Genomic DNA, 27,888 nt, shown 5'->3' with positions numbered 1-27,888 from the left:
AAATTATCGTTTTTGATTTTCTGACTGACTCGATCTTCTCAGAAGATCCACCAGACGTCCGAGACTGCTGAATAACCGAAGGCATTACCAGGCATTATAACACACTGAAACTCCTCGAGGTTGTTTCGTGGATCGGAAGAGGATGTCTACAGAAAGGAATTCCGGGAGCGTGACAGATCGGACAAATCATGTCAGTCCCACACTTAACAGAATCTTTGATCCCATGACCCTTCCGTAGGAAAGATCGCCGAGCCTCGAGGAGCATCTGGAGCATGCGGGCGTCGGGATGTTCCAGGTACAGAACTGTGCACTTGTGAATGCGTCCAATTGATCAGGTTGTAGTTGTGCATATTCTTGATTGCATCGTTGATGGTGGCGGCTGACGGCATGGAGATGACCGTGATAAGCTTGCTTCGGAAGCCTCTTCAGAAGGGTAAAGTCGCCTCCCTGATTGAGAAGGAAGCACACGGCTAATTCATGTCTCACAGAATGGCAGCTGAATGATTACGAATTTTCATCTGTCGGATCGACTGTTTTTGCTGGCCTCTTGCTCGGAAATCTCATCGGAGGTTACTTAGCAGATAGATACGGGAGGAGAACGACGATGATATCCATCTCTGTGCTTTTCTGTGTCTTTGGTATCCTCTCTGCCCTAGCAACCAACATATGGGTATTTGCCATTTCTCGTTTCTTCACAGGAGTGGGTGTTGGATCCATGGTCCCAGTATCTGATAGTCATTTGCTGGAATGGTCGCCAAAGGAATGGAGAGCCCGGCTAGCCATGTCTCTGACGGGCCTCGCATTTGCCGTTGGAGCAGCCTTCGCCTGTGTGGTTGGGATTACTATGCATGACTCATTCGATGATCATTCGTGGTGGAGATACATGTTGGCAGTATGCGTGCTTCCCGGACTGGTTTCTCTGCCGCTTATCTTGCTCTTCCTGCCTGAGTCGCCTCATTGGCTGTTGGTCCAGGGGAAGGATGAAGAGGTCCAGCGACTGATGGTCCAGCTCTGCGAGTGGAATGGAGTGCATCCGCTCGCCGAAGGGAGGGTGTCGTTACCTGAAGAAGCGCCGCCACCTTCGCCCACTCCGAGCACGAAGGGGCATTGGGGGCTCATGTTGAGTGTCGACGACTTCTCCATCGGAGAGATTTTTGGGAGGAGATTGCTGTCCACTTCTTTGTTTTGCACGGTTGCATGGATAGTCTGCGGGTTCATTTATTATGGGCACATCTTCATATACCCCATCATCCTTGAAGACGAGTATGGGATGGAGATCAAAGAAGCTTACAGCACAGTCTTGATTAGCATCGGCGTCGAGCTCTTCGCGGTCGTTGTGGCTATGATTCTGATGGACATGAACGGAATTGGCAGGAGGGGTACCATGATCATCGGATTTTTCTTGTGCTTCGTGGCTGTCTGCCTGGTTCCATTCTGCACAAACCTATCTCAGTTCATTGCGCTGAATTCGTCGATCAAAGGCATCATAGAGGGACCCTTCACTCTCATCTATGTGTTTGCTGGGGAGCTGTTTCCTACCACCCACCGAGGTGTGGCAGTGGCAATTTGCAACAGCTTTGGGAGGATTGCAGCCATGATAGCACCGGTATGTCTGTTTGTCTGTGGTTTGACGCCTCGGAGGAAGGTGACGTGGTGATGGTGTAGGTTGTTCTCACAGCGTGCTTCCACGTGTCTCTCCTCTCAGTCTACATCGGGCTGGGACTGTTCGCACTCGGGGGGTTGTTGGCTGCTGTCTACTTCAACAGAGAGACCTTAGGAAGACCATTGGTAAGGCTTGCTGTACTGCACGTAGATCGAGGAACTAGCTGACCTCTCTGTTCCATGGCAGGTCTCATATACACGACAGATTGATCCGTATGAAGAAGCTCCTCCTCTGTTCTTTACCTGGGAATCCACTGATGACGAGAACAAGCATTCAGCATGATTTCAGCCGCGCCCGGGGGCCCGTTGGGACAGTGCAGGGCGTTGCCGTATTCATCAGTCACACGTATTCTTTTCATGATTTGTGAACACTGCAGTTATTCTTTCAATTATCAAATGATTCAACTTACTGACTTCAACTCGGAAACCAGCGAGTAACTCGTATGACTTCACTGTAATCATTGAATGCCGTCATGTTACGCCCGGGCTCACCGCGGTCGGCCCTCCTGAGGTATCATGTGACTACGGTAACGCCACCGCCCGGCCCGGCCCGGCCGCTCTCGGAACTGAAAAACCTCCGCCGGGTGCCACGGTGCCCGGCCAACTTTGTGTGTGGTAGCTTAGATGGCAAGTGGTACCCAAGTTGGATGGCATAAGTGGTAGCTTAGGCCATGAGTGGTAGTTTAGGTGGCAGACCTCGGGCTGCCTGAGCGCCATGCAGGGAAATTGGACTTGCAACCCTGCACATGCCCCAGCCATGCTGTCGCGCTCCCCGCTCCGTTCTTTCATGTCCTCCTCCTCCATCTCTCCATCCCTGCTCCTCCTCCTTGTCCGGCCCCTCACTTCGTCTTTACTTCATACGCATGCTGCTTCAGTTCGTATTGCTGCCCTTCCCTTCCCTTGCTACGTCCACTACCTCCATCCGTCTGCCTGCTCTATTCCTAACAAACCCCATCAGAACTCCTCCTTCACCTTTACCTAGAGAGATGAATCGTTCTTGCCTCCCTTCTAACTGCTCATCTTGCTCTATCAATCCAACATCCTTTTGTTCTGCCTTTGCGCCTCGAGCCGCACCCCTGTCGTAAGGGTTATAAGTTTGATCGACGCCATTCCTGCTCCTGCTGGTCGCCTATCGATTCTTGTCACATGTCTGATCTGCTCTGAGAGCGCTATCCCGCTGTATGTGCGTGATGGCAGCAGGAACCCTCTTGTGTCGGATCAGTTTTTTCGTTGCCACGTGTGCACCTCTCCCGAAGTTTTAGAGACATAAGTACATCTCATTCTTCTTACACACCAGAACAAGGAACCGATTACCAGATTTTATTTGAATCATGTTGGCACAACTACTAATACAAGCATGATGATAGCTTTATGTCGACGCTGAATCGCACGATAGACTTCTGCTTCTGACACGATAGACTTGTGATTGACTGAAGGGATCGAATTGTCCTCAGGGTACACTTGTATCCAGTTTCTGCTGTCTGGGCTTACCCAAATCAACCACAGGCTTGTATTCAAGATGAAAGCGAAAGTTGTCATCAATGCATGGGGGGTTGTCATCGCCCAATCTCTCTGTCTCTACATCGCGCTGGTAATGAAGAGTGTTGTGGACATAGGCATCCGATGATTTTTGAATTCGACAGGCTGAAACTTCCAACACTAACGGCTTCTCTGGTACGTTGTTGATGCTTCTTGTGTGTTCATCATCATGAGATGTGCAGGTTCATATCAACCTCCGTATCTACGTGGAGGCAATAGGCATGAAAGCTCCGAATGTAAAATCCGTCCTGCTGCTGCTGGCCAGTTCTCATACGATTTGTGACAGTTCCAGACTATCAATATGAGCAAGCGAACAATCAGCCAGTCAGTGTTGCTTTTTGTTTGTACTGCATGTGATGACTGGTTTGTTTTAGTATAAGTCCCAAGATTTAGGCAGGAATCTGAAAGACATCTCAAAGGAGGTATTCTTCGATCATTCATATTCTCAGGCTCAGTGCAATGCCTGACGCAGGATTGGAAGAAATGGGACCTTCCCGTGTTCCAGAAGAACTTCTACAAGGAACATCCCCAAGTTGCTGCATTGAGTCCGGTTTGAGTGCTGCCGCAACTCAAGCTAGGAAAATCTTGACTTGTGACACGACAGGAGGAGGTTCAAAGCATCACAGAGCGTCTCGAAATCAGGATGGAGGTCTGTTTGCAACCTGCAGCTTTTGGCGATGGCTGACGTCTCGTGCAGGGGGAGGATGCACCACGGCCTATCTTGACCTTCGAGCAAGTAGGGGTAGGTGGAACATTTCCGTACCTGACTGCTCGACAGGGGGGGTTCCCACAGTATGTGTTGACTCAGATAGCACAAGAAGGCTTCGTAGAGCCCACACCAGTTCAGTCGATCGGATGGTTTGTATTGCCCCTTTCTCGTTACCTTCACTCCTGTTTCCCCATGCTTATTTGCCATCCCTCTGGCTTTCCTTGCTTCGTGTCATGCCCCCACTTTCCGAACTTTCCAAGCCCCATTCATATCCATGCACATGATCCTATTCCCACTTATTTCAACCTTTTTTGTAGGCCGATTGCATTGTCCGGCAGGGATGGTGTCTGCATTGCTGAAACAGGTTTGATTAGAGCAGTATGCTGTGACTTCGATGTCAATTGCCCATAATGTGTATATCTTCGCAGTGGTCTTGTTTTGCTTCTGTCGTTTTTTCAATCACCTGTTTGCTTTTGCCTGACGCTCAAATGCAGGATCTGGAAAGACTCTCTCTTTTTTGCTTCCAGCAATCGTACACGTTAACGCACAGGTCGGTGTGCAAATGCTTGTCAGTCTTCTTGTGATATCTGCTGGCAGCCGGCCCTGCGACCAGGGGATGGACCCATTGTACTCGTCTTGGCTCCCACGCGCGAGTTGGCTCAACAGATCCAGGTGCAGGACTTTTTCTCGCCAGTATAACAGTTGCGCCTGACAAGCTCGTAACAGGATGTTGCTTACAAGTTTGGAAGGAGCTCGAGGCTTCGGAGTACTTGCGGTGAAAGAGAGGGGGAAGTTGATATCTTTCTCTCATCATGGACTGGAGCAGTGTTTGGAGGAGCGCCGAAGGGACCGCAGGCAGGGTCGCTGAGACGAGGTGAGGATACAGACAGAAGGAGGAGCGTTGGACTTTCCCTCCCTCCTACTTGCAGGTCATGATCTGGATCGAGCGATGCTGATGTATTCCTGCAGGAATCGACATCTGTGTTGGAACCCCTGGGCGCCTCATAGATTTCCTTGAAACCGGAACGACAAATCTGAGACGGTGAAGGAGAAGAGTGGAGAAGAGTGGAGGAGAGGTTTTTGATCGAATAGTGCAGGGTAACATACCTTGTCTTGGATGAAGCAGACAGGATGTTGGATATGGGATTCGAGCCTCAGGTTCCTCGAGCTTGAACCTCTTTGCTGTCCCTATCTCATGTCCTCCTCCAAGATCCGCTCCATCGTCAGTCAGATCCGGCCCGACCGGCAGACTCTGATGTTCACAGCGACATGGCCAACTGAAGTGCAGGTTTGTTACCATGGGTGCCTTTGATATTCGATAAATTTGGAATCCCACAGGCAATGGCGCAAGATTTTTTGCATCCAAAGCACCTCGTTGCTTACGTCGGCAGGTTCGCGTCGTTGTCATGCGCTTCGTTACTTCAGCTTCTGATCATCTCTCTTCAGTCATGGCATGCAAGCTGTCAAGACAGTTTTACAATACGTCGAGGTGATTGATTCCTGATGGCAAACCTCTCAACCTGAACCCTGCTTTGCTCAAGGTGCTGGAGGAGGCGGACAAGCCTCCCCGACTTGTCAGGATCCTTTCGGCCTTCAATAAGGATATGCCCGATGGAAAAATCCTTGTGAGTAGATGCTCCTATGGTGTTGGTTCGTGACGAGATTCAGATATTCTCTGCAACAAAAAGGACAACAGACGACCTCGTCTTCGAACTCCGTCGCTGCGGTTATCGAGCCTTTGGTAACAATCGTTTCCTGCCTCTTATCCATCCTGCTCCTGCTCCTTCCTCTACCTCTGCCCCTGTTCTTCAACCTTCATTCCTCTTTGCGGTCGGTGACTCAAGCCCTGAAAGGAATTCATGGAGACAAGGATCAGCAGGAGCGAGATTGGGTTTTAGGACAGGCGAGTGTACAAGGTTGTGAGCAGCAACTGAATTCTTGTCCAGTTCAAACGGGGGGACTGCCAGATTCTCGTAGCGACTGATGTCGCCTCGAGAGGGCTGGACGTGAACGACGTCTTGCTGGTCGTCAACTATGATATGCCGGGGCAGGTGAGGAAAGAAATCTGCGTCCCTCCTTGTCTCTTCTTGCCTCTTGCCATATGTCCCTCGTTCTTCCTCCTGCTCTCCTCCCCGCCTCTTCCCCTGACTGATGCTCTGTCAACCACTTTCTCTCTCCCTCTCTGACATACTTGTTGGTAGATATCCGACTACGTCCACCGCATTGGAAGGACAGGACGAGCTGGTCGGAGCGGGACTGCCTACTCGTTCTTCACGCGGAATGACGCGGCTATTGGGACCTTGGGTCCAGCGCTCATCAAGGCGAGCAAGAGACGTGAGCATGGTCCTCAGAGCAGACGCTGACGTGGATGTCCAGGTCCTGAAAGAGGCCGACCAGGAGGTTCCAAACTCGCTCTACCAGGTTCTTCAGGACGCGAAGGAGGAGAAGGTAACAGGCGCTGCGGTAGTGGCATCCATGCAGCTGCTCACCATTTCGTCCAGCAAATGTCTCGCAGCCCCTTCGTGCGCGGTCGACCCTTCAGGTGGGAGGAGGATGTTCTGTCGAACGAGGCATGTGACGATGGCAGCAGGGGAGGACGGGGGCGAGGCAGGTGGTGAGATGTGCGGGGCGAAGCAGAGAAAATGTAAACGGAACGATGACGATAGTCATTCCTCGAGAATGTTTATGAAGCAATGAATGTCGATAATTGATCGTTGAAAGTTCTGCTCTTCACTCCCTACGAGCTCTTCGCACCAGGCTGCGCTTGCTCGTTCATCGCCCTGATCCGAGCCTGTGAAAGGGGTCAGTGGTCCACACGGCCGACGGAGACTTGGGACACCTGCAATACCATCGTGACGGCCTCGATGTTCTTGCGCTTCTCAGAGATATTTGATTCCAGCTTTTCACAGTTGTCACCAAGGTATGAAATCTGGACAAGGGGTCAGAAAGAGGAAAGGTGAGGTGGAGCGGGAGGCGCGAAGGGAGGGAAGAAGAAGAAGGATGAGAGGGAGGAAGAGGAGGATAGCAGTGATGTTCAGGCAACGAGACCTTGCGCTTCAAGTAGTCGTCTGCTTCCTCTGGAGTCTTCTCCACATAATAACCTGAAGCGCAGGTCACTTCCTGTCCGTCCCCAGTAGACTGTGCCTGTCCCAATGTCGACAAGGACAGTGTCCGTCTTGGCCAGAGATCCCTGAGGTCCACGTGTCATGTGGCATACGATATGACGGTCAAGGGGCACCTTGACATACAGCGACGATGTCATCGGAACGAGAATGTCCTGAAGGGAAAGGAGGACAAAACGAAACAAAACGAAACAAATGATGACAAAACGAAACAAATGATGATCAAGGTTACCTTGTCAATGTTCTCCGGTGTGATGACCTTGAGGGCCTCACGAGAGTCGACAAACTTGTTCTGAGCGATCTGAGCGATGAAGTGAACATGTGCAGACAGGACCAGCAAGTGAGATCACCTTCAACTGGGAGTAGGAGTTCGTCAGGAAACGATCTTCCTCCTACTGTTGCGTCAGCCCAACATGCAAGGGTGTCTCCTCAACGTCGTCACCTGCAGCTGCTCCCTCAGCGCTTGAAGCTGGTCGATGGGGAGAGATGCGACGTTGACCTGGACCCAATGAGGACGGAGCAAGAAAGAGGGGAGATTCATCAAAAAAACGACAACAAGAATAGAAGTGCAAAGGGCACCAGCGAACCGACAGACATACCTGCGAACCAGTAGACATTGACGAAGTTGTAGGCAGTAAGAGAAGGAGGAGGAGGAGCTGCAGGAGGAGGAGGAGCTGGAGGCGGGGGCGGAGGAGGAAGAGGAAGAGGGAGGAGGACGAATGCCGCTGAATCCTGCCCGCTGCTGCTGCTTTCTTTCCCGCCACCCGCAGATGTCAAGAGGAGGGATGAGGGCCACAGCAAAAACCCTTTTACCTAAACCCTTTTGTTGACTAAAACCTCGACCGCGGTGGCTCATGCGCGGAATGCTGCGGGTAGGTGGGGGCCTGGTGTCGAAGATGGCGGGGAGTCTGGCGGGGAGGAGCAGAAATTTGTTGAGCTTTTCATCGCCCGTCTGGTGTGGCCGTGCAAGTTCGATGGCAGAGGAGGCCTGGAGGGGCCAGACTCCCCGGGTTGCCTGCATTAGAAGGTTCAGCACCTCTGAACTTCCCCCCAACCCTGAGAAGGCAGAGAAGAAGAAGTCCACTTCAAAGGAAGCCAAGGTGAAGGAAATATTGAAAGTTGAAAAGGAATTCAGCTTCCTCATCATAGGAAACAAAAGAGAGAACATCAACAGAATAACCGCGGCCACCAAAACCATCATCTACTTGTCAAAGCATTACGATGGCGCCGAGAGAGATATTGAGATCCGTGGAAGCGCCGAAAACGTGGCGAGGGCTAAGGAAATGATTTTGGAGAGTATCAAGGGCATTGTTAAGCTTGAAGTTCCAAAGAGCGTACTCCCTTTCCTGATTGGCAGAGGAGGGGTCAACGTTCGAAAGCTCACAGAGGATACTGGAGTGCGAATGAGAGTGTGTGATGCTGTTGAGCAACAGGAGCATGTCGAGATTGTCTTGTATGGAGCACCTGCAGAAAACATTCAAGCCGCCAAGAAGCGAATTGATGATGTGGTCGCAGCTAAGGCATCGGCGCCGGCCGTGAGATTGGAGAAGGAAATTTTTGACGTTTCCAACGCCGTGGCCTCTGCCATCATCGGACGGGGAGGAGCTAATATCAAGAAGATACAAAGTGATACGAATGCTAAGCTCTTCTTGCAGAACAAGTATCGTCTTTCAGACTGCTTTCAAAGATTTTGAGTTTTCGGTTACCATTTCTGGTTCGTAGGCCAGGGACAGAAGACGAGGATGGCAATGCACAAAGAGAGATCATCATTGTTGGTGACTCCAAGTATATTGCAACTCCTGTGTGAAGTCAGAAGTAAGCTCAAATCTCTCTTGCAGGTCCGTGCAAGCAGCCAAGGCCGTCGTTACCGACATCATGAGTGACACTCAGCAAATGAGAGATTCTGCAGCAGGTGATCGCTGCCTTCGTTAGTTCTTGGCCCTTCCTTACTCTCATGTCATAGATCATGCTCCAAAACATGCTGTATCACAGAGGACGCCGAAGGCCGAGCAAAGGAAGGGAGTGGAACAGTCCTACTATCTCTATTCTGAGGTGTGTGTGTGGGATGCGGTTTTGTGGAATCTTGACTATGTCCTAGGATCAAACAGAGGCGATCGAATGTGAGGTTGCTATACGCGAAAGTATGACCACCAACCTGAGTCTCCGATTTAACAATTTCCTAGCAATCAAGAAACCAATCCCTCCACAGGAAGATGCATTCACGTGCCTAGATGCGGATGCCGAGGTCTGCGAATGACTCTGAGCATCCACAAGACTCGTAACTTTGCTTGTTTACCTCATCCAGATTCAGCGTCTGAAGGATCAAGGGCATAAGATGGACGACGAGTGGATCGAGTACGGCAAGGTACGCGGAAGAAGGATGCTGACTCACAAGGCCTGAATCTACATTTTTGTTCCTTCGTACAGGAGATTGCTGCTGCCCTCAATTTGAATCCGACATTCACTTACTCCAGGAAGCGGGTATGCAGTCAGAGGATACTTAGTGTGCAGCTAACATGCATATTTTGCAGTCTTTGTTCAGGCTTGCCATGAAGGCCATGAATGCAGAAGATCCCATGTATCTCGTCAGGCCAGTAAAGCTCCAGGAGTCAGAAAAAGCGGACGCATGAAGCAGATGCTGCCTCGGGGATAGGCACATCTGAACTTTATTTGGGAAATACACTGAATTGGATGCGACGATAAGTTTACAAACCTCCAATAAATTCTCAAGTTCATTCACGGCAATTCCAATCGCAAAATTTCGTTGTGTCCTCGAGCGTGCCATCTACATTACAGGTGAAGTCAATCATCAGTTTATCCTTCATCAACGAATCAGCTCGCCACTGTTGATTTGAGCCAGGGGAGGTTTGCTGGATACATGAATGTGACTGATGTCGGGAAGGGACAGGGCTCGACGACCTCGGGCAGACTTGAGTTGTCCTTGTTCTTGTTCCGGCGTTCTTCCAGCGGAAAATCCATCCAATCGGATCGAGCTCCCAGGATCCATCTTGGTCTTGAGCATGCTCTTCTTGTCAAAAGACTCCCATATTCTTTTCTGCCTTTGCCACGGAAAAGGGGGACAGAAATATGTCACTTCTGAGCCATCGCGGGATTTCTCGGCTCGGATAAATGTTTTCTTTTGCCTCACAGCAATTTTGCAATTGTTGCAGGACTTCATAAACTTGCTGATCATGAACCAATGATGGAAATATTCCTTCACGTTGACATCTTCCTTAACTGTGGGAGTCGATTTAGAACTCTTCATGTTTACCGCCTGAGACAGAAGAATCTGCTGAAACGCCTCATCATTGATGAGCTTCATTTCCTCCTTTCCTGCCTCAGAAAAATAGCCTTCTCTCGCAGTCCCTGAGAAGAGTCTTCCTCCGTCCTTGTTGCTGACGGGCTCTGGCGATGGCTCGGAAAGGCGGGTGACTCGGAGACTGAAGCCTACCTCCTCCAGGGGGCCTGATCTCCTCACTGACTTCTTCCCTGCCGTCGTCCTTTCTTTGCTTTCTTCCGCTGATATGTTCCGTGTTTATAATGGTCCCCGATTGATTCGTTTCCTAGGACCTCGAGGGTATCACTTAGGGTCCATATTGTGCTCTAGAGGTCCTAGCTTCTTAGGGTCCTACACGCGCTGTACCCTGGCTAGGACACAGCTAGGACCTTACTACAAATGCACTGATATGTTCCCCCACCTACCCTACTCGGCGACATGGTAATATCAATATCAAGGTCGGACCCCCTCCCTGCCCCCTCTGGACCCACCCCTCACGTATCCGTATCAGGAGGTGGTCGCATGCTGGTCCGGATGTTTTTACTTCCGAAGCCTTACAGTCCCGAATCCACCAAGTAAGTAAACTTTAGTACCTAGGAAAGAAGATGACTAATCAGGCTGTATGTGGAACTTGTCTAGTAGATACGGATATGATGGCAACCTTCTCATTTTCTATTTTTGATTATGATATGCTTTACTTTGCGTAAAGGATATGCACTTGACTCGCGGAAGCGTGACTCTGACGCTCAGTCCTTTACTCAGTCCGACCGTCTCAGCTCTGATCAAGCTTTGAGTAAAGAAGATCAAGCTGCTCCGACCGTACTCTTCCCAGTACGGTCCCGCCGGGACTCCGTCGGACTCCGACTCCCCGGGCCGCCTCCGCTGCAGGCCGCCTCCCGTATTTCGTCGTCGGGCGAAGCCGGGCCAGCCTCGGCCGATCGGACCTCAGTTAGTTATCATCACTTCCTCTTTTGAAACAGCTAGTACATCGTTGTAGTTCGTAGGTTTTAACAGCTAGTATCTCGGTAACACAGGCATATTCATGTTGTTCATGAAGGGTCGGGGCTTCACATCTGTGGTATTCCACGTGCAGTCAATTAACAGCCACAAACAAAGGGAGAGATCAACCCGGCATTCTCCTCTGCTTCTTTGAATTCCGATCCAGCATCTCACGCTCCTTCACTGTGAGCCACTGCAAGCGCGGCAAGGTCGTCACAGACTGGCAACAGCAGCAGCCACTGGGCTTGTCACCTGCGTGTTGGGACCCCATTCCCGCTTGTCACTCTCACGCCATCTTATCCGGATGCTCCTCATAATGCCTGCATCCCTCCCTTGGCGGATCTTTTTCCTGGACTCGAAAATCTTTTCACGAATCTTGTGGGCTATTAATCCCCGCAGATCGGAAGGCAGCTGCAGGTCATTGCAATATTGATCCACGAAGAAGTCCACATCGCTGTTCGGACTCTTGAGGTCCCAAAGGAATTGGTCTTCCAAGACGAAATCGTTCACTCTCACATCGATCTTGATCTTGTGCAATCTTTCGGTGGAGTTGCCGTACGAATCCTCGTCAATGCACCCTTGCACGGATTCCTCCGATGCCCCGTGGTAGAGGAAGTCATTGATCTGGTCATTCATCTGGTTGACGATGAGAGGTTCGAAGGTTGGCGGGAGATCCGTGTCTTCACAGAGGTGCCTTGCAAACTGTTCCGGCGTAATCACGTCTCCCTTCCCGTTATTCTCGCTGATCTTCCATATCACTACATCCCTTAGCGAACGACCGTCCGCATGGATCTCAAGGCGGATGGGGACCAACTTTTCGGCAGCGCTGTCGGAGGAGGGAAAGAAATTATCAGGCGACCAGTCTGGCGGAGGTTTGGCTTCCACGTACTCCACCGGCGCTTGAATCCTCGGGAAGGGCGGCAGCTCATCACGGGTGGGGTCAGGAAAGAGGTAATCGTTGTAGTATCCTGAGATAGCCTGCATGAGCTCGGAGGAAACCTTCGCTGAAGCATCCACAGAGAGAGCTCCTGCACTATCACCGAACATCCCTGTCCCGCCAGGGAGCATCTGGCCACCGCGTCCCACCTGGTTTGAAGGAGTGGAGGTCAGGAAAGGTAACGCCCGCTCGCAGCTGCGGTACCTGACCGGGCTTGTTCCCCTGATACTGGGAGGAGACATTTTGCTGTGGACGAAAAAGCTGCAGGATGTGAGACCGCAGCATCTCGCAAGAAGGTCACGCTACCTGCTGTGACTTCCCCGAGGCCCCAGCGAAGTTCTGTTGCATCGGAGATTGCTGCTGCTTCTGCAAGTCTGATGCGGGCTGATGCTTGTTGGCGTTTTGATCCACGATCTTCTTGATCCATTGTCTCAAGAGTGTGGTAATCTTTACCTCAGGCGCCGCGCCTGAATACCATGCGTCGAATGCGTCGGTGGGTAGTCCTGTTAGTCTGGCAACCTGAGAAACGATGATGAGAATCATACACGAACAGGAAGATGAACATCGTCCACCTGGACATTGTTGTACTTCAGCCTCTTTGCCACCTCTTCAACCCATTTCTTCGTGTCTTTCCATAAGATGATCTGCTCTGAGCCAAGGTTTTGTACGCCCTGCAGCACCATGAATCAAATCCTAGTGGTCGGAGTCGTAGGAGTACAGAACTCATACAAACCTGGGGCAGCTCTTCTCTGTTCATGTTCAAGATGCTCAGCCGCTAGGGGAACAGAATTTCAGCAATCTCTGCACAGGAGGTCTACCTGAAATCCGAGTGGTGCAGGCAATAGCACACAGCAACGGAGCATAACTAAGTTCTCAGCCTCTCCTGCTATCTGTTGGCCTCCCTCCTCTCCTCTCCCCTTCCCTTCCCTTCCCTTCCTCTCTCTCTCTATTCCTCCATTTTCATCATCTCTACGCCCCTCCTTCCTTCCCTCCCTCCCTCCCTCCCCCATCATTAGCGCTGCCCATGCCGCATTGAAGTCTCAAATCGATTCGAGCCGATTTGAACCGGTTCCGCTCGATCCAAATACTCCGTTACAGCGGTAACGGACGTGTGGACGAGGAATGGCAGCCCGGCCGACGTCGTCGCACGCGCGGCAGCCTGGGCAGGACAGCAGGAAGGCGCCGAACAAGGGCGATGCAGCGCCGATCAACTTAGCAGAGGATCACTCGCTGCTCACCAAGAGGTCCAGAGCCGACACCTTCATCTCTAAGATGAAGTTCAGGAACGACCTTCCTGAGCTACCCTTCGAGCCCAAGTTCCTGGCGAGCCAGATGGATGTAAAGAAGCTGACTTCGTACTCGTTCACGTCCCTGGAGAAGAACTTCAAGTACAGCCTGCTCACGGAGCCGAACCTGGGGATACACATCGATCTTATCGAACCGGAAACTTACGAGCCGCCGTCAAACGGCGCCCCGCTGCTTCCAGAGGATAAATATCTTCTTGAAGGGGAGAAGGTCGAAACAAACAGGTCCAACCTTCGCATCAATATCAAGGAGAGGCCTAATGTGCCTTGGCTGCACAAGACTGCGTACTATGGCAATGAGGATTTGTATGACTATCAGCAAGGTCACAAACCCCAAGTTCAACTGCCTGTTCCCATCCAAGAGGACGTTCAGGAGCTCACGCCGAAGCAGCTGGCAGAGAAGATCGAGAAATCCTTCGAACTGTCCCGAAAGCTCGAAGACCTCAAACATCCAACAAACCCGGATCTCGTGGCCACCAAGGTTTGGGAGATCCTACCGGATACCAAGTGCTGGCCCAACGATTATACCGAGCTTGTTTTCGACCAAGATCCTACCTTGGACGACCCGAAGGCAGCGAATACTTCAATGGCAGATCGCGCAACTTTGGCATCAACGGCCTTCATCAACATTGGGCGCTCGATGCAGCATGTAATCGTACACTCGGCTGTCTCCAGTCTAACTATCTGCAGGCGAATGATCGTACGTTTGCTTACATGCTGCCTGCTCCTGAAAGCAAACGACGGAAGAAGATGGCGAAGGTTGAGTGTGAAGTATCCTGACCGATGCGTCCGACTGAATGTGGTTGCTGCTCCACAGCGGGGTGATGATGCCGATGATGAGATGGATGAAGATGAGGACGAAAAAGTCACCGAGTTCAATTGTCTTCGAGAGTATTGCGAGAATGAGGTGAGTGTTTCCGTTCGGCTGTTGTAGCTTTCTACTCATCCTTTGATCTTCTCAGGCACGAATGTACCAGGAGGAGTGGCATGATGACCACTTCGTTGTGGCCTTCGTGGAGAAAACTGGGGAGAATTCGGGATGTGCATTTTATCATCCGCTTCACAATCGAACCTATCTTAGAAAGCGCAAAGACATTCTCACCCATTCGGCAATCATGTGAGCTTCCTTCGTTATGCTCTCTTCCACTGCAATGCTGAAGTTTGCTTCTGCAGGGATCTCGACGGTCCAGACAGGATTTCTCGCAGGTTGAAGGAGAGATTCCCGTCGTACTTGAAAGCAGTTCAAACGGTGAAGCACCCTTCTGTCTTGTTGCATCTTGTTGTGTTTTCTGCTCTTGTTGAACCCCGATGTGATGATTTATTGTGATTCTTTCTCGCAGCTTCGGAAGCTATCTGAGGAGGAGCAGGAGGCCCTGAAACAGAAGCGAATTGATCTGGGACGGGAGAGCTTGGCAGATGGAAATCAAGAAGCGGAGAGGGAGAAGCGAGGGGAGAGCCAGCAGAATGACGATTCTCAATCAACTCCGAGGAGAAACGAAAGCATTATGTCGTCGTCGTCCTCGGATGAATCACCGGCCCCGACCCCGACGGCAGCATCGGGCAGCAAGGTGGGCATCATCGAATCATCGGACTCCGACTCTTAGACCATGTGAAAAATATGCGAACCTCTGACTGATATTAAAACCCATCACTACTCGCGGTATGTCGACCCCGCCCAGTAGACGTCGCCGTAGTCGACCAGGAGCTCCTCCTCCTCTTTCACTTGCCTTGTGATAACCACAAGGATCGCAGGCCTCCCTCCCACGTGAGACTGGAGGGCGGCAAGTTCATAAAGGAGGTGACAAACAGACTGAAGAGAAGGAACCTGCGAAAACTTGCAGTTCGGGCTGCCTGCCACTCCTGGCAACAAGTCAGCAGAGACGTGGGATGGGGAACACTCGATGAGACCTCGGAAGTCGTTGATGAATCTGGTTTCATTTCCTGCTCGAGAAGCATCAATGAATGGCGTCCATGTTGCAGACTGAGACCGCAGAGGGTGCGCAATTGCGATGCAAACAACGTTTCAGATCAACAGGTGACAAGATATGGGCTATCAAAGTGAATGAGTGTTACTTTGTAGACTGCTACAGCATAGTCACTGTCACACTGTCTTGCTTCCTGATCATTCGGAACCTTCACCACTCCACAGTATTCTCCCAAGACTTCAAAAGGCTCCCATACTCTGAAGGATTGACGCTCAGCGGTCATTGGCAAACACCTGCGCATGTACCGGATGGCAAACAACCCCCGCTGTCCCTTGCAAGGGTGCCCATCATGGTGGATGAAACGGACCTGCCCAGTGGCGCTCAGCCTCTGTTCCTCGCACCGGACTCCGCATGCTTGCGTTTGATGACGATGCGCGATCATACCTGCACTCCTTGCAGTCTTGTTACACAGAACCATTCTCGTTCACTGCCCGAGATCTCATCCCAGTCGTTCTCCTGAGCTCAGCAACATCACACAACGGGCAAGGGTCTGCAAAGGATCACTTTGAGGTACTTGACGGAGGTTGGCCACAATGGTTCCAGGCCATTAGCGCCTGCTCGCACTCTCCCGTCGTCCTTACTTGCCTTTTGTTGCTCGGGGTTCTTCTGTTCGTCTGAAGACATCTTTCGCTTCCTCCTTGTCCTCAGACTCCCTTCAATCAAACTGCTAGTTCGTCTTCTTCTGCGCTCGCAGGACCTCCATGTCGCTCTCGTCCAGCAACCCCTGCTCCTTCATCTTCTCCATCTGCTCCAGCAGTCTGTACATATTCTCCTGGCTGCTGTTTCCTGCAAGCCCACGAAGTCACCTTGCCCGCTTAACCTCAACATGCTCTCACCCATTCTCCTGTCCAGGATACAGTACATCACCGCTAACCAGGCAGCAAGGAGAAACGCGATGATGGCTTGCGATGACGTCATGCCCAACCCCTCAACCTGCAGAAACAAGTCAGGAGCCGCACTCCTCTGCCTCACGATCAACCTCCTCGAACGTGGGCGCAGGCATGGCCCTGATCGTCAGGGGAGAGAGGAGCGATGGGGCAGGAGGAGGAGCAGGAGGAGCAGGAAGAGCAGGAGGAGCAGGAGCCCAAAGGAGCCTGCAGGAGGCTAAAAGGGAAACCTTGAGGCGGGCTCGAAAAATGTAAGAAGAAAAAAGGGGAAAGGGAAAACAGAGGACAAGCCTAACGAGGAGGAGGAATGAAGGGGAGCGCTTGCAGCATGAGAGCCTGGCTCTCCTCTCCTCTCCTCTTCGCTGCAGCATCGCTACTTCTCGTTGCCCCTTCCCTCGCCGAGCTCACGCCTTGCCCCCCTGCGATGCCTGCGGCGAGGCTGGCAAGACTTCGTGGGGGAGGCAATGCCTTGGTCCGGCTTCAGATGGCGATGGAGAAGGCGGCCGGAGAGTTCGAGGAGGAAGGGCTGCAGAGCGAGATCTATGCAGAGGATGTTTCCGAGATGCGAGCGAAGCGATCACGTGCCTTCATGCAATCGAGCTCCCCTGCTCCGCGAGGGTCCCCAAACACTGAGACTGTCGTGGTAGCGGAAAACCATATCAACTTTGCTTCTCATCCCTACGAATATGATCTGATCGTCATCGGCGGAGGGTCGGGAGGCCTTGCATGCTCGAAGCAGGCGGCCAGCCATGGCGCAAAGGTCGCAGAGCCGACCATTGTACCTCTTTCGCATCATGCGACTGATGCAGTTTACAGGTAGCGGTGTGCGACTATGTGGACCCGACGCCCAAGGGGACGTCATGGGGACTGGGAGGAACGTGTGTCAACGTTGGCTGCATCCCCAAGAAGCTGATGCATCGAGCGGGGCTGATCCACGAGGCGATCTTGGACGCGAAGAGCTTCGGGTTTGCATGCCCCGACGATGTCCAACACTCATGGGAGACGCTTGTCGACAACGTCCAGAACTACATCGGAAGCTTGAACTTCGGATACAGGTCTGACCAGTCTCCTCCTGCCTCCCTCCCTCCCTGCTACCCTGACCCCAAACTCCATGTCTTCTCTCCGCACACAATTGTCTTGCACGTGCTTGTTTTTCGTGCTCTCTAGCGACGTTGTAACCTGTCGGTAACCAGGAACGAGCTGAGGTCAGCAAACGTCGAGTATTGGAACAGCAAAGCTCGCTTCATAGATGCCCACACCGTCGAACTCAGGGATGCCCAAGGGCGAATCGAGAAGAAGACAGCAGCAGCATTTGTGATCTCGGTGGGAGGCAGACCCAAGTATCTTGATGTTGAAGGAGACAGGGAGTGTTGCGTAACGAGTGACGACTTGTTCTCTCTCAAGGAACCGCCAGGCCGAACTCTCGTGGTCGGAGCCTCCTACGTAGCTCTTGAGTGTGCCGGCTTCTTGCACGCCATCGGATTCTCTTCCACAGTCATGATGCGGTCGATTCCGCTGCGCGGGTTCGACCAGCAGTGTGCGCAGCTTGTAGTGGACTACATGCAGAAGGACGGGGTTGACATCTGGCGGGGATGCCTGCCCAAGAAGTTCGAGAGGGTTGGCAAGCAGGTGAAAGTCCATTACACCGATGACAAGGGCGAGATGAAGCAGGACGTGTTCGATACAGTCCTCCTCGCCATTGGCAGGTCTGACGCTCCTGTCGACGTGCAAGTCGTCTCCTTACCTGCCTGTGTTGCAGGTACGCGCTAACGAAGCAGCTGGACCTCGACAAAGCGGGCGTGAAGGTCGAGAGCAAGTCTGAGAAGATCGTCGGGGTCGGGGAGGGTATCGGAGACACAGAGCAGACGACTTGCGAGCACATCTTTGCCATCGGGGACGTACTTGACGGTCGTCCTGAGCTTACTCCCGTTGCCATCCAGGCTGGTCAGCTCCTTGCTGATCGTCTGTTCGGCAACTCAAGAAGGAAGATGGACTACCTTGGCGTCCCCACGACAGTCTTCACCCCTCTCGAGGCATCTTGTCCTGCGGGCGGGTGCGATGCTGACGCTGCTGGCAGTACGGATGCGTCGGGATGAGCGAGGAGGAGGCGATCAAGACCTACGGCAAGGACAAGATCGAAGTCTACCACAACCTCTATAGGCCGCTCGAGTGGGCGCTCCCAATGATGGAGTTGCAGCCAAGGGCGGCGCGCAAGGAGACAGCATGCTTCCTCAAGGTGGCGAAGAAGAGGAGGGAGAGGGAGAGGAAGCTGACGGGGGTTGCAGGTGATCGTGCTCCCCTCCGAGCAGGAGCGGATCATCGGCATGCACATCGTCGGGGACAACGCAGGAGAGATCATCCAGGGCTTCGCGCTGGCGGTCAAGCTGAGGGCGTGCAAGAGGGACCTCGACGAGCTCGTCGGCATCCATCCCACCAGCGCTGAGTCCTTCACGACGCTGAGCGTGACCAAGAGCTCAGGCAAGAAGGTGAAGCTCTCGGGCTGCTGAGGATAAAGAAGCTGCCACCCCTCCTCCCGACCAGCTCCTGGTCGGCGGGTGGCAGCAGCCTGTGGTGCTCTCGCTTCCTCGAAGACGGATGACAGGGTCGACAGAAAGCTCTCGGAGCAGGTCGATCCTCGAAAGGAGGCAGCGGCGCACTTGGAGTGCATCGAGCAGCAGCGTGAATGCACATGTTTCTTCTTTGTTCAGATCATCTCACCCCTCCTCTTCAAGTGATGGATCCACTCCTGCAGGTTCATCCCCCTCACCTTCACCCAGGGGAGCGCGAACTGCGCTGGTTGTTCCCTCCAGTCCTGCACCATCTCCTCCAGCCTCTTGCTCCTCTCAATAGCGTCTACACCCGTTCGAACAGATTTGAGGATCTCCTCCTCTACCACTCGCTGCCATTTCTGTGTTTCATCGTCAGCACCAGCGAGGAGGGAGAGGGAAGACGTGAGGGGAGGGGAGAGGGGAGGAGGAGAAAGACACTCACAGAGCAGAGAGCATCGAGGCTTGTCTGCAACGTGTGCACGTAGTTGTCATCGTTCCAAGGCTTTGACCGAGAAGATTCAACAAAATCCTTGAGATGTTGACAGGCAGCAAGCTGAGCTTCCAAGGTCTTCTCCCTCATCAACAGCCACTTGGTCTCCGCCACAAGATGGACAAAACTCTTGTCTTCCATCGTCTGTTCGAGCGCTAGCTTCCCAGAGAACAAGCTCTTGCCATCCTCCTCCACCTTCTTCACCTTCTGACAGCGAGACAACAGGAATGTTTTCAGATCTTCCTGCTGCCCATCCCTGTCCTTGGGCCACAATTCCTCCACACGGATGTGCATGTCCTCCAACTCATTCGCTCTGTCCATCAAGCTTGCTCGTCCTGCATCCAGCAACCTGGCATGGGCGGCGCACAGAGACTCAGACGACTTCTTGCTGATTGCAATGAGTTGCTGCAGAAAGTTTCTCAGGTCTTTCTCCTGTTTGGCGAGCCTCTTCTTCTGTTCGTGCTTGGAGTGTAGAGCTCTTGAAGACTGCTTGTGGGCCCGCACCTTGAGCTTCATTTCGTTGATTCTGCCTTGAATCACCTCCATCTTCGTCTTCGCCGCGCTCAAGTCTCGGTCTTGCTTCATCGAGATCGCTTGGATCCTCCATTCGGCATCATTCCTCGCTTTCTTGGCGTGAAGGCTTTCAAGGTCCTTGATCAGCGACTCGACACGACGCTGAGCATTCTGAGCATCGCACCGGAGAGCTTGGCCTTCTTCGAACGAAGCAAGGTGCTCTCTGTGCGCATAGTAAAGGAGCGATCGCATCTTATCTGCCACTTTCTCCGACTGCATGCGCTGTCTCGAGGCCTCGTACATGTTGTCGACGTTCATGACATCCCTGATATCTTGAGCCTTTCTGTCCGCTAAGTTGGAAGCAACCTGAAGCATTGTAGTATGATCCATGTTCAAGACACCTTGTTCCATGAGAGACGGGAATGAACTCATCGCCAGGTTCCCTGCAGCCTGGTTGACCAGCTTGCTCCCTGTGGTTGCTATCGCGTCTTCGCAGACCTGTTGTACTTTCTTCTTCTCCACGTCAAACCTGATCGCAATTGCCTTCGTAGGGCTGACGTTCTCTTTCTCATCCACCGCATGGCCTTCTGGCTTGTGCCGTGGGGGTGGGAAACTCTTCTTGACGCTGAAATCCTCGAAAGCTTTCTCCACTGTCGATTGGCTGCCGCTGATTTCCTTCTCGAACTTCTTCATCTCAAGGAGGGTCCGTCGGAGGTCATCGACGTCCTTGACCAATCTTTGGTGGAGCGTCCTCTGCCTCCTCTGTGCCTGTTGCTCTAAGATCACATCTTGTTCTGCCCTGTGGACCTTGTCTGACAGCGCGGCCAGACGAGCACGGAGTTCGTCTCTTTTCTGCTCCTCCGGGCTCATGTGTCGCGCGTTAAATTGCGATTCCTGTGAAATGGAAGACAAGATCAGGGTGAGAAAAGGAAGAAGAGGTACACGGCAATGAGAGTGAAAACCAGGGAAAAGAAATCGACATTGAGATTGAGTGGAAACAGAAAAGTACCAATATTGAGAAGGAGGCTGTTAAAGAATGGAATATTCAAGGCAAGATCCATGATTATTGATAAGAGGCAGGAGTATACAATGCTAGTGCGAGTTGTGGTTGCAGGAGCAGGAGCAGTAGAGGATGAGCACAAGATATAGATGATTAGCAGAAGAAGTAGAGGATGAGAAGAAGAAGAAGGGGAGTCGTAGAAGCAGGAAGAGAGGGGAAGAAGCAGGAGGGAAAGAGCAGAGGAGGGAGTTGGGTCACCTCCTTTCGCTGCATTTCCATCTCCTCGGCGCCGCCATCTTCCACGCCCATTTCAAAAATCGAAAGGGCGTCCCCTCGTCCCCTCCCTGACCATATTACCCCCACCCCGCTACATTCACCCTCTGATATCTTCCTACCCTGTTTCGTACCAGAGCCAGAATCTGTACCCCTTTGATGACCTCTCAGTACCCCCTACTTTTCTGCTTCCTTGCTACCTACCATCTACGAAGTACCCTTTACACTACCCTTACCCCCACAATCCACTTAGTTACCCCACCCCCTTTCCTACCTTGAACTACCCCTACCCTCGGACTATTTCTGGGGATCTATCAATGGCTTTCATGGCGGAGGAGAAAGGGGGAGGAGGAGGGAGGGAGGGAGGAGATGGCAAGCAATGAAGACAGAGAGCCGCGGATAGCCAATGCCGTCCAAGTCAGAGTCACCTCTAAGACTGTTCGGGGCATGCGAGCTGTAGCGGTCTGCTAACAATCTCTGTTGGGATCCATGCGGAAGTAGTCCATCTCTTGCCTGTATGGTGAAGAGACTGAAGAGCCAGATGCCAGCGCAGTGTCTCCTTCTCACCCTGCTGGCACTCTTACTGGCAGAAGGTCATGGCTTTCAGTTGCAGAGTAGACAGGTAATGAACATGACCAGGGAGGTAGAGCAAACCCTCTCAACGTGGGCGTGTACTTACCTGAAGGTGGCAAAGGGCAAGGATTGTGTGTTGAGCGCAAGCCTGCAGAATGTTATTGATACGATCAATTCAAATGGTGGATCCACAACTTCGACTCTGAGCCTGCCTGATCGCGTTCAGAAGTTTTCGATTCAGGCGTACGCATCTGTTCTTGGAGACATTGTGACTTCACTCAGAAACATCTCCAGCATCGTCAAGTCCTTGATCGAAAACAGCTTAACAAGTCAGAACAGCACTTGCGCGTTTGACAATTCCTCGATTCTCGTCAACTTCCCGCCAAGTGCAGAGAGTGTACAGTCACGACCACAACTACAAAGCTGCCTCCTGTACTCGAGCCTATCGAAATATTTCCGAACGATCAAAGCTCCTTACATACAAGCTGTGACGTTTGTGTCTTCTATCGGGGAGACGATCTCAACTGTTCAAAGGACGGATCCTCGGTATTCCACTTTCCAAGAGCAGGACGGAAGAGGTTTCCAATGGTTCGCAAGCGCTGCCTCGATCAGCAAAGACGTCGTGGTTGTGATTGACGTGTCTTCCTTCCTGTCCGTCTCAATACCACGTGCTTCGGAGATGATCGTGGGAGTGGTGGATGCCGTGTTGAGCCTTGTCTCCCCGGATGACTCCTTGCAGCTCATCGTGTCGGGCAAGTTGAGCCCCTGTGTGTCGAACAGCCTGTTGATACCTGCAACCCGAGCGAACCGAGACATCTTGATGTCGTTTCTGAAGCAAGTGGTCGTTAAGGAGCTGCAGTTGCAAACTCACCTGTTGGAGTTGTCGATCACTCAGGCTTGGGACCTGTTTCGCAACAGTGCAGCTCAAGGCTACTCGCGCAACTGCTCCAGAATGCTTTTCCTCATCACGGACGGGCTCGTTACGACAACCGAAGCGACGAAGACCTTGAATGATATCGAGCCGTACCAGAAGCAGCTCTTTGCACAGGTCTTCACTATCTCCTTGGGCTCGACCACTTGCAATTTCTGTTCAACTCTGGCTTGCAAGTACCAAGGGCTCTACGTTCAGGTCGAAGCGTATGGGAACTTCTCAGCTCTGCGAAGCCAGCTGAATCCTGTGATGGATATGATGTCTCTGCTTCTCAAGTTCGACGAGCAGCACAAGGGCTCTATGTTGCCCAACTGCAGCTCTCAGCAATGTGTCTACACCATGTCGGCTCCTATAGTCACCGCAGACAAGAGTGGTCATGCAGACTTCCAAGGTGTCGTTGCGATCGATTTCAACTTTGACTACATCGTGGCCAAGTTGTCCGATCTTGCAGAGACTTCCGACGAGGACTATCACCTGGGTGTCTTCATGAGGGACAAGCCGTTCAAACTTTTCTTTCATCCCCTCGTGGTGCAGCTTGCTGAAGCAGGGGTCTACCTCCCACTGGATGCAAACAGAGTGGAAGGCGACTCCTCAGCGTCTTCCTTCTCCCTCTTTGAGAGGGCAGCGACTGTGACGCAAGGATGTGCGGTAGTGAGGGTAGATCGCACTCCCCTCACCTTGCTCAAGTGGCTCACGGTCAACAAGAAGAAACTCGTCTACTACACTACGGAGGTGAATGTCTCCGTCGCCTTCTGCTGGCAGAGAGTCCCGGGCACCAGCTTCGTGTCCTACATCCTGGCTGACCTTCAGAGCTCGGCTACTGTTGACAAGTTCGACTTCTCCTTCAACAACATGACTGCCCCCTACGCTGCATGGTCGAAGCTCCAAGTCCCAGCAGCCGCGATGCTTTATCACGCAACGTTTGCCGACCCGTCAGCCCTGGTTCAGCTGGGAGTTTCTATGGTGCAGGAGCAGGAGAAGACTTTCTCCACTGGGGCGTTTTCGGTGAAGCTCGCAGCCTCGTCGTTCCTCAACGCCTTCAAGTATCTGGCGCAGAGTGAGAGCGCGGAGCAGGTCGCGAGCATCAACCAATGGATCAACCGCTCCCTGCAGGATCCTCTCGTCTACCTTGGTGGGGTGCAAGGCAGCAATGTTGTTGGAGATGGGATGACGTTCGAAGCCATGAGGGATGTCTCGCTCGCGCGAGTGTTGGCGTCCGAGCTCAAGGTGACCTCGTGGAACCAAGACGGGGGAGGGAAGAAGTCAGCCGTCATCGCCTTCCGGTCTGGAGTGTACGGGGTCTGGCCAGGTCGATACATCCCCAAGGATTACTCAGCAGCGGACGAGATGTGGTTTGCTCAGTCTGTCATGTCTGACGGGAGCTTGACGGTCTCGAGGCCGCACACCTGTGCAGGAGGGTGCTGGGGAGGGGCCCTGCTGGAGACCGTGATCTCTGTGCCGATTCTCCTTTCTCCCTCAACGTCTGGCCAGTCGGGGCTGCGAGATGAGCCAGCGGGGCTGGTGGGGATGTCGCTCGGGCTGTCCGACCTGTCTTCGTCCATCCGACAAGCTCTCTCTCGAGCTGTGACGCAGCCGGTTCCGTTCGACTTCTTCCTGACAGATGATCAGGGGTACTTCATCACCCACAGCTCCCCCTCCTGGCTAGAGGAGATCGCTGCGCAGACCCCGTCGTCTCGCGCGCAGACAGAGCTGTTCTTCGGGGACTACTACGGGGAGATGGCGGAGAAGCTTTTCCTCGCTGGTTTTCTCGTGAATCGGAGGATCTCCGAGACTGCTGAGATGTTTGTGGGCTCCTTCTACACGTTCAACTCCAGCTTGCTGTCAAGCAGAGGGGGGGTCCTCTCCGGCCTCTTGACTCAGATCTACCCAGCTGAGTTCCACGTAGGCCAGGTGCTGGGCACCAACCTCTTTCTGTTTGTCATCACTGCAGCTCGCAGCGACTCGTCCGTCCAGAGCTTCGACCCCTTCTCCCTGTCCTACTGCGGAATGCTTTCCTCCTCTTGCCCCAGCATCGGGAGCCCTTGGATCAACCAGCGGGAGGGTCAGCTCTACTGCAACCACACCGTCCTCCCTCCCTTTCCTGTCGTCGGGTTCTGCCCCGTCAATCCGCTCGCCATCGGGGAGGAGCTGACGGGAGCAAACGTCTCTCTGAAGGTGGGGCAAGGCGTCTCCTCCCTTCAGAAGAAGTGGCTGGTCTGCTCCACCTGGGCCCAGCGGCATGTTGGCCTCTTGGCTGGGGTTTCGCTCCTCGCCGTCGTCATCGTTGCCGTCAGCATCGCGATAGGGCTGAAGCTGCGGTCGCGCGAGAGGGAGAGGAGGAAGCACATCCTCGGCTACAAGGATGTCCACCAGCAGCCCATCCTGGAAATCTCCGACTGTGCAGAGGAGCTGAGCAAGGCTTGCAAGTCCGTGCTCTTCTGCTCCAACAGCTTCCTCGACTACAAGTACCTCGTTGAGCAGCTCGAGCATGAGATGGTGAACCTCCTCGTCTGGAAGAACCGATGCAAGCTCCGCGAGCAGGCAGCTGAGCTTCAGCTGGTCCGCGAGATGCTCCGCCAGCTCAAGATTGACATGCACAGCATCCATCTCAAGACCTCTCGGCTCGAGACCGCGTCCGCCGAGTTCGAGGAGGCGGAGCAGCGGTTTCCGCAGCAGGAGGCGCGGGCGAACCAGCTGAAGACGAAGTTGGACCAGCTGGTGAGGAGGGAGATGGAGGAGACGGACCTGTCGCTCACCAACACTGAGAACTTCTACGCGTCTCACCACCCCGACATCTTCGGCGAGCTCCAGGAGGGAGGGACTTCTGTATCTGCCACCCCCAGGGCTCCAGGCTCTGAGGCCGGGCCCCAGCTGCTGCTCTCCTCGAGGATGCTGGCCCCCACGGAGATGCCGTTTCCAGCTCGCAACTCTGCTCGGAGGCAGGCGGACGCGAGCTGGGGGAGCGGGGATGAGGAGGCGGAGGACAACGGAGTCGAGGACGGAGAGAATGGGCTGCTGGTTACGCCGAGGCTGCCGCATGCTCCAGCAGGGAGCACGGAGCAGCGGGTGGAGCACTTCATGAAGCTGGCGGCCTACAGGTTCCGTGAGAGGATGAGGAACGGATCGGACAGGAGGAAGCAGTTCGACGCCAAGCTCCCTCCCCTGGTGGAGGTGCCGCGTGCTCTGCCCCCTGCTGCTAGCTGAGATGTTGCAGGTGGGGATGGAGTCTACAGCCGAGGACCTGACGGAGGACGTGCATGGCTCGATCCAGGAGAGGATCGCGAGTATGCGGCGAGCTTACAAGCAGATAATGGTAGAGGACGGAAGCGCTGTCGGGCCGACGATGAGCGAGCGGGGGAGACTACTGGAGCGACTTGATGCGGAAGGAAACTTGACAGACAGAGACGTTTACGATGACTCGAGGTCCTCCTTCCCCTCGATATTGTTGTCGTCCTCCTTCCCCTTTCACGCTCTCTCCCCTTTCCCCCCTCCTCTCTCCCCTTCCTCCCTGGCTCTCTCCCCCTCCTCCGTTCTCTATCTCTCCGCTCTCCCTCCTCCCTCTTCCCCCCCCCCCTTCCCCTTCCCCCTTTTCCCTCTTTCCGTTGATGTGAATACTTACGAGATCGTTCCAGGTTCGACGACACAGCCTTCGATGCCCCCAGCACGATGTTTGAAGACTTCACCAACCTGGGCACAGGTAAGGAGGTCGTGAATGGAAGGAGCAGGAGCGGAGGGTGAGCGAGGGGTTCTGGTGAGGAGGAAGGAAGGGGTAGAGAACGAGAAGAGGCAGTGGGCACGAGAAGGGATGGAGAGGAAGGAGTCGTGAGTGGGCTGCAGGCATGAACGAGGAGGACATCACACGCCCGGTCTCCGACTCAGGGTCGGAGAGGAGCGACGAGGTAGAGAGGTGCGAGGGCTCTCCCGTATCCTGAACAGCCGCAGCATGAGTCGAAGCTGCTCGAGGAGGACGAGGTCGAGAGAAGAGGCAAAGAAGAGCCGGAGATGGACAGGGCAGCACCTAGTCCTCCGATCCATGGCGAGGTGGAGGATGACGACGAGCAGGAGCAGGAGAAGGTCCGTGATGCTTGCTCCGAGTAAAGCCACTGAAAGCGCTGCGGCAGACAGGGAACGACAACGCAAACGAGGATGAAGAAGATCGGAAAGAGGTTGACGTGGATAAAGCGAATGGAGAGACGAGGGGACGATTAGCAGGAGCAGGAGCAGGAGCAGGAGCAGGAGCAGGAAGATCAGGAGCAGCAGGAGCAGGGGCAGGGGCAGGGGAAGGGGAAGGGGCGGGGGCAGGGGCAGGCAGCGGGGATGGCACAGCAGGAGGAGGTGAACGAGAAGGAGATGATGAATGGAATCGCGTTCCTAATTCGATTGTAAGTGACTTACCTCTTTCTCTCCGCCATCTCCCCCCCCCCTCCCTTCCCTCGTCTTTTAGTTTTCACTTTCCTCCTTCCCCCACCTCCTCCTGCCTTGTGTGACGATGTCTTGCCTTACAGCTACGAGGGCTGAAGCTCGAGATAGACGACGACTGAGTGATTTTTATCCTTGATAACATGGCCATTCTCATCTATTCCTCTACCCCTTTCCTCTCCTTCCTCCTTCCTAATGTAGATTACTTTGTAAGTAGCCAAAAAATTCTCTATGAGAGATCTCCAGGAATTTTTCTTCCTCCTCCTCCTCCGGTCTCAGAACAAAGAATAATTCCCTCCAGCCTGAGTACGGAAAATGTTCTCCCCCAGCGCGAGGATCTGCGGTAGCGGTCAGGGACGAGCGCTATGAAGGATGGGACAACTTCACCTTGCTGCTGGGGGGACTTCGTGGAGGGGAGCGGGTGTAAGGATGCCACCTGGACATGTTTCGAGACCCGCCAGGAGGAGACTTGGACGGAGTAGAGACGAAGGAGGAGGACGGGGCCTTCCGCTCAGTCTCGATCCTCCAGTCCCCGCGCACTTCCATCTCCTGCTGCGGGAAGCCCTGGAGTCCCTGCCCGTGAGGAACCCCACAGTTAGACATGTGCTGGGGCAGATGCCCGGGGAAGCCGCCGGCCCTCATCGCTTCCATGCGGTTGGTGGGATGAAGGTTCTCCTGCCCCGCGTGCCTTCTCTCGTCCGCTTGTCTCGGCATCGCCA

General features: G+C 53.4%; 12 protein-coding genes across 12 annotated transcripts; 6 read left to right on the top strand and 6 right to left on the bottom strand.

The window, feature by feature from the left end:
- Positions 1-142: 142 nt before the first annotated feature.
- GUITHDRAFT_102191 (hypothetical protein) lies at positions 143-1,945 on the top strand (the record flags this gene model as incomplete). The annotated part of the gene is made up of 6 exons (XM_005839211.1): positions 143-190; positions 239-295; positions 343-433; positions 489-1,606; positions 1,666-1,788; positions 1,850-1,945. The coding sequence occupies 6 exons, from the start codon at positions 143-145 to the stop codon at positions 1,943-1,945; spliced, it is 1,533 nt and encodes a 510-aa protein (XP_005839268.1).
- Positions 1,946-3,181: 1,236 nt separating this feature from the next.
- Positions 3,182-6,599, top strand: GUITHDRAFT_161357 (hypothetical protein; the record flags this gene model as incomplete). The annotated part of the gene is made up of 26 exons (XM_005839210.1): positions 3,182-3,253; positions 3,306-3,336; positions 3,384-3,437; positions 3,488-3,525; positions 3,576-3,623; positions 3,674-3,751; positions 3,806-3,850; positions 3,899-3,943; positions 3,980-4,059; positions 4,228-4,274; positions 4,405-4,460; positions 4,508-4,582; positions 4,637-4,784; positions 4,880-4,952; positions 5,008-5,068; positions 5,121-5,198; positions 5,249-5,301; positions 5,357-5,399; positions 5,452-5,535; positions 5,579-5,651; positions 5,764-5,813; positions 5,857-5,961; positions 6,112-6,244; positions 6,287-6,358; positions 6,412-6,452; positions 6,501-6,599. The coding sequence occupies 26 exons, from the start codon at positions 3,182-3,184 to the stop codon at positions 6,597-6,599; spliced, it is 1,782 nt and encodes a 593-aa protein (XP_005839267.1).
- On the bottom strand, positions 6,578-7,775 carry GUITHDRAFT_161356 (Prefoldin protein, subunit 5). The gene is made up of 9 exons (XM_005839209.1): positions 7,632-7,775; positions 7,475-7,531; positions 7,383-7,424; positions 7,265-7,333; positions 7,149-7,187; positions 7,055-7,100; positions 6,959-7,011; positions 6,750-6,839; positions 6,578-6,701 (listed from the first exon to the last, which is right to left on the bottom strand). Exons 1-9 carry the CDS (start codon positions 7,647-7,649, stop codon positions 6,648-6,650), a joined length of 468 nt encoding a protein of 155 aa, XP_005839266.1. The 5' UTR covers positions 7,650-7,775; the 3' UTR covers positions 6,578-6,647.
- Positions 7,776-8,006: 231 nt separating this feature from the next.
- GUITHDRAFT_102188 (hypothetical protein) lies at positions 8,007-9,662 on the top strand (the record flags this gene model as incomplete). Its single annotated transcript, XM_005839208.1, has 8 exons — positions 8,007-8,692; positions 8,755-8,817; positions 8,871-8,944; positions 8,996-9,084; positions 9,131-9,277; positions 9,338-9,397; positions 9,460-9,513; positions 9,564-9,662. The coding sequence occupies 8 exons, from the start codon at positions 8,007-8,009 to the stop codon at positions 9,660-9,662; spliced, it is 1,272 nt and encodes a 423-aa protein (XP_005839265.1).
- A 194-nt stretch (positions 9,663-9,856) lies between these two features.
- Positions 9,857-10,354, bottom strand: GUITHDRAFT_102187 (hypothetical protein; the record flags this gene model as incomplete). The annotated part of the gene is made up of 1 exon (XM_005839207.1): positions 9,857-10,354. The coding sequence occupies one exon, from the start codon at positions 10,352-10,354 to the stop codon at positions 9,857-9,859; it is 498 nt and encodes a 165-aa protein (XP_005839264.1).
- Positions 10,355-11,432: 1,078 nt separating this feature from the next.
- Positions 11,433-13,002, bottom strand: GUITHDRAFT_133985 (hypothetical protein; the record flags this gene model as incomplete). The annotated part of the gene is made up of 6 exons (XM_005839206.1): positions 11,433-11,501; positions 11,561-12,394; positions 12,450-12,506; positions 12,552-12,764; positions 12,818-12,916; positions 12,979-13,002. The coding sequence occupies 6 exons, from the start codon at positions 13,000-13,002 to the stop codon at positions 11,433-11,435; spliced, it is 1,296 nt and encodes a 431-aa protein (XP_005839263.1).
- A 365-nt stretch (positions 13,003-13,367) lies between these two features.
- Positions 13,368-15,153, top strand: GUITHDRAFT_102185 (hypothetical protein; the record flags this gene model as incomplete). The annotated part of the gene is made up of 6 exons (XM_005839205.1): positions 13,368-14,198; positions 14,240-14,320; positions 14,367-14,456; positions 14,512-14,666; positions 14,723-14,798; positions 14,890-15,153. 6 exons carry the CDS (start codon positions 13,368-13,370, stop codon positions 15,151-15,153), a joined length of 1,497 nt encoding a protein of 498 aa, XP_005839262.1.
- Positions 15,154-15,200: 47 nt separating this feature from the next.
- On the bottom strand, positions 15,201-16,158 carry GUITHDRAFT_102184 (hypothetical protein; the record flags this gene model as incomplete). Its single annotated transcript, XM_005839204.1, has 6 exons — positions 15,201-15,409; positions 15,458-15,530; positions 15,623-15,731; positions 15,780-15,841; positions 15,919-15,990; positions 16,039-16,158. The coding sequence occupies 6 exons, from the start codon at positions 16,156-16,158 to the stop codon at positions 15,201-15,203; spliced, it is 645 nt and encodes a 214-aa protein (XP_005839261.1).
- Positions 16,159-16,201: 43 nt separating this feature from the next.
- On the bottom strand, positions 16,202-16,537 carry GUITHDRAFT_102183 (hypothetical protein; the record flags this gene model as incomplete). Its single annotated transcript, XM_005839203.1, has 3 exons — positions 16,202-16,320; positions 16,371-16,467; positions 16,514-16,537. The coding sequence occupies 3 exons, from the start codon at positions 16,535-16,537 to the stop codon at positions 16,202-16,204; spliced, it is 240 nt and encodes a 79-aa protein (XP_005839260.1).
- Positions 16,538-17,010: 473 nt separating this feature from the next.
- GUITHDRAFT_65355 (hypothetical protein) lies at positions 17,011-18,928 on the top strand (the record flags this gene model as incomplete). The annotated part of the gene is made up of 6 exons (XM_005839202.1): positions 17,011-17,181; positions 17,238-17,476; positions 17,615-18,127; positions 18,181-18,474; positions 18,519-18,657; positions 18,707-18,928. The coding sequence occupies 6 exons, from the start codon at positions 17,011-17,013 to the stop codon at positions 18,926-18,928; spliced, it is 1,578 nt and encodes a 525-aa protein (XP_005839259.1).
- Positions 18,929-19,125: 197 nt separating this feature from the next.
- Positions 19,126-21,282, bottom strand: GUITHDRAFT_133982 (hypothetical protein; the record flags this gene model as incomplete). Its single annotated transcript, XM_005839201.1, has 3 exons — positions 19,126-19,329; positions 19,413-20,867; positions 21,232-21,282. 3 exons carry the CDS (start codon positions 21,280-21,282, stop codon positions 19,126-19,128), a joined length of 1,710 nt encoding a protein of 569 aa, XP_005839258.1.
- Positions 21,283-21,763: 481 nt separating this feature from the next.
- Positions 21,764-27,291, top strand: GUITHDRAFT_133981 (hypothetical protein; the record flags this gene model as incomplete). The annotated part of the gene is made up of 7 exons (XM_005839200.1): positions 21,764-25,921; positions 25,965-26,173; positions 26,383-26,447; positions 26,588-26,649; positions 26,687-26,824; positions 26,872-27,132; positions 27,256-27,291. 7 exons carry the CDS (start codon positions 21,764-21,766, stop codon positions 27,289-27,291), a joined length of 4,929 nt encoding a protein of 1,642 aa, XP_005839257.1.
- Positions 27,292-27,888: the final 597 nt, after the last annotated feature.

Source organism: Guillardia theta, assembly GCF_000315625.1.
Source record: "Guillardia theta CCMP2712 unplaced genomic scaffold GUITHscaffold_9, whole genome shotgun sequence".
NCBI classification, from domain to species: domain Eukaryota; class Cryptophyceae; order Pyrenomonadales; family Geminigeraceae; genus Guillardia; species Guillardia theta.
This window is presented reverse-complemented; position numbering and strand designations above follow the sequence as displayed.

Bases quoted from the DNA above. Each gene is read 5' to 3' on its own strand.
- GUITHDRAFT_161356 (XM_005839209.1), bottom strand. The intron at 7,012-7,054 runs GCACAGTCTACT...CCTGCGCTTCAG, and splicing joins CCTTGTCGACATTGGGACAG to GTTATTATGTGGAGAAGACT. The intron at 6,702-6,749 runs GTGTCCCAAGTC...CCCCTTTCACAG, and splicing joins CCGTCACGATGGTATTGCAG to GCTCGGATCAGGGCGATGAA.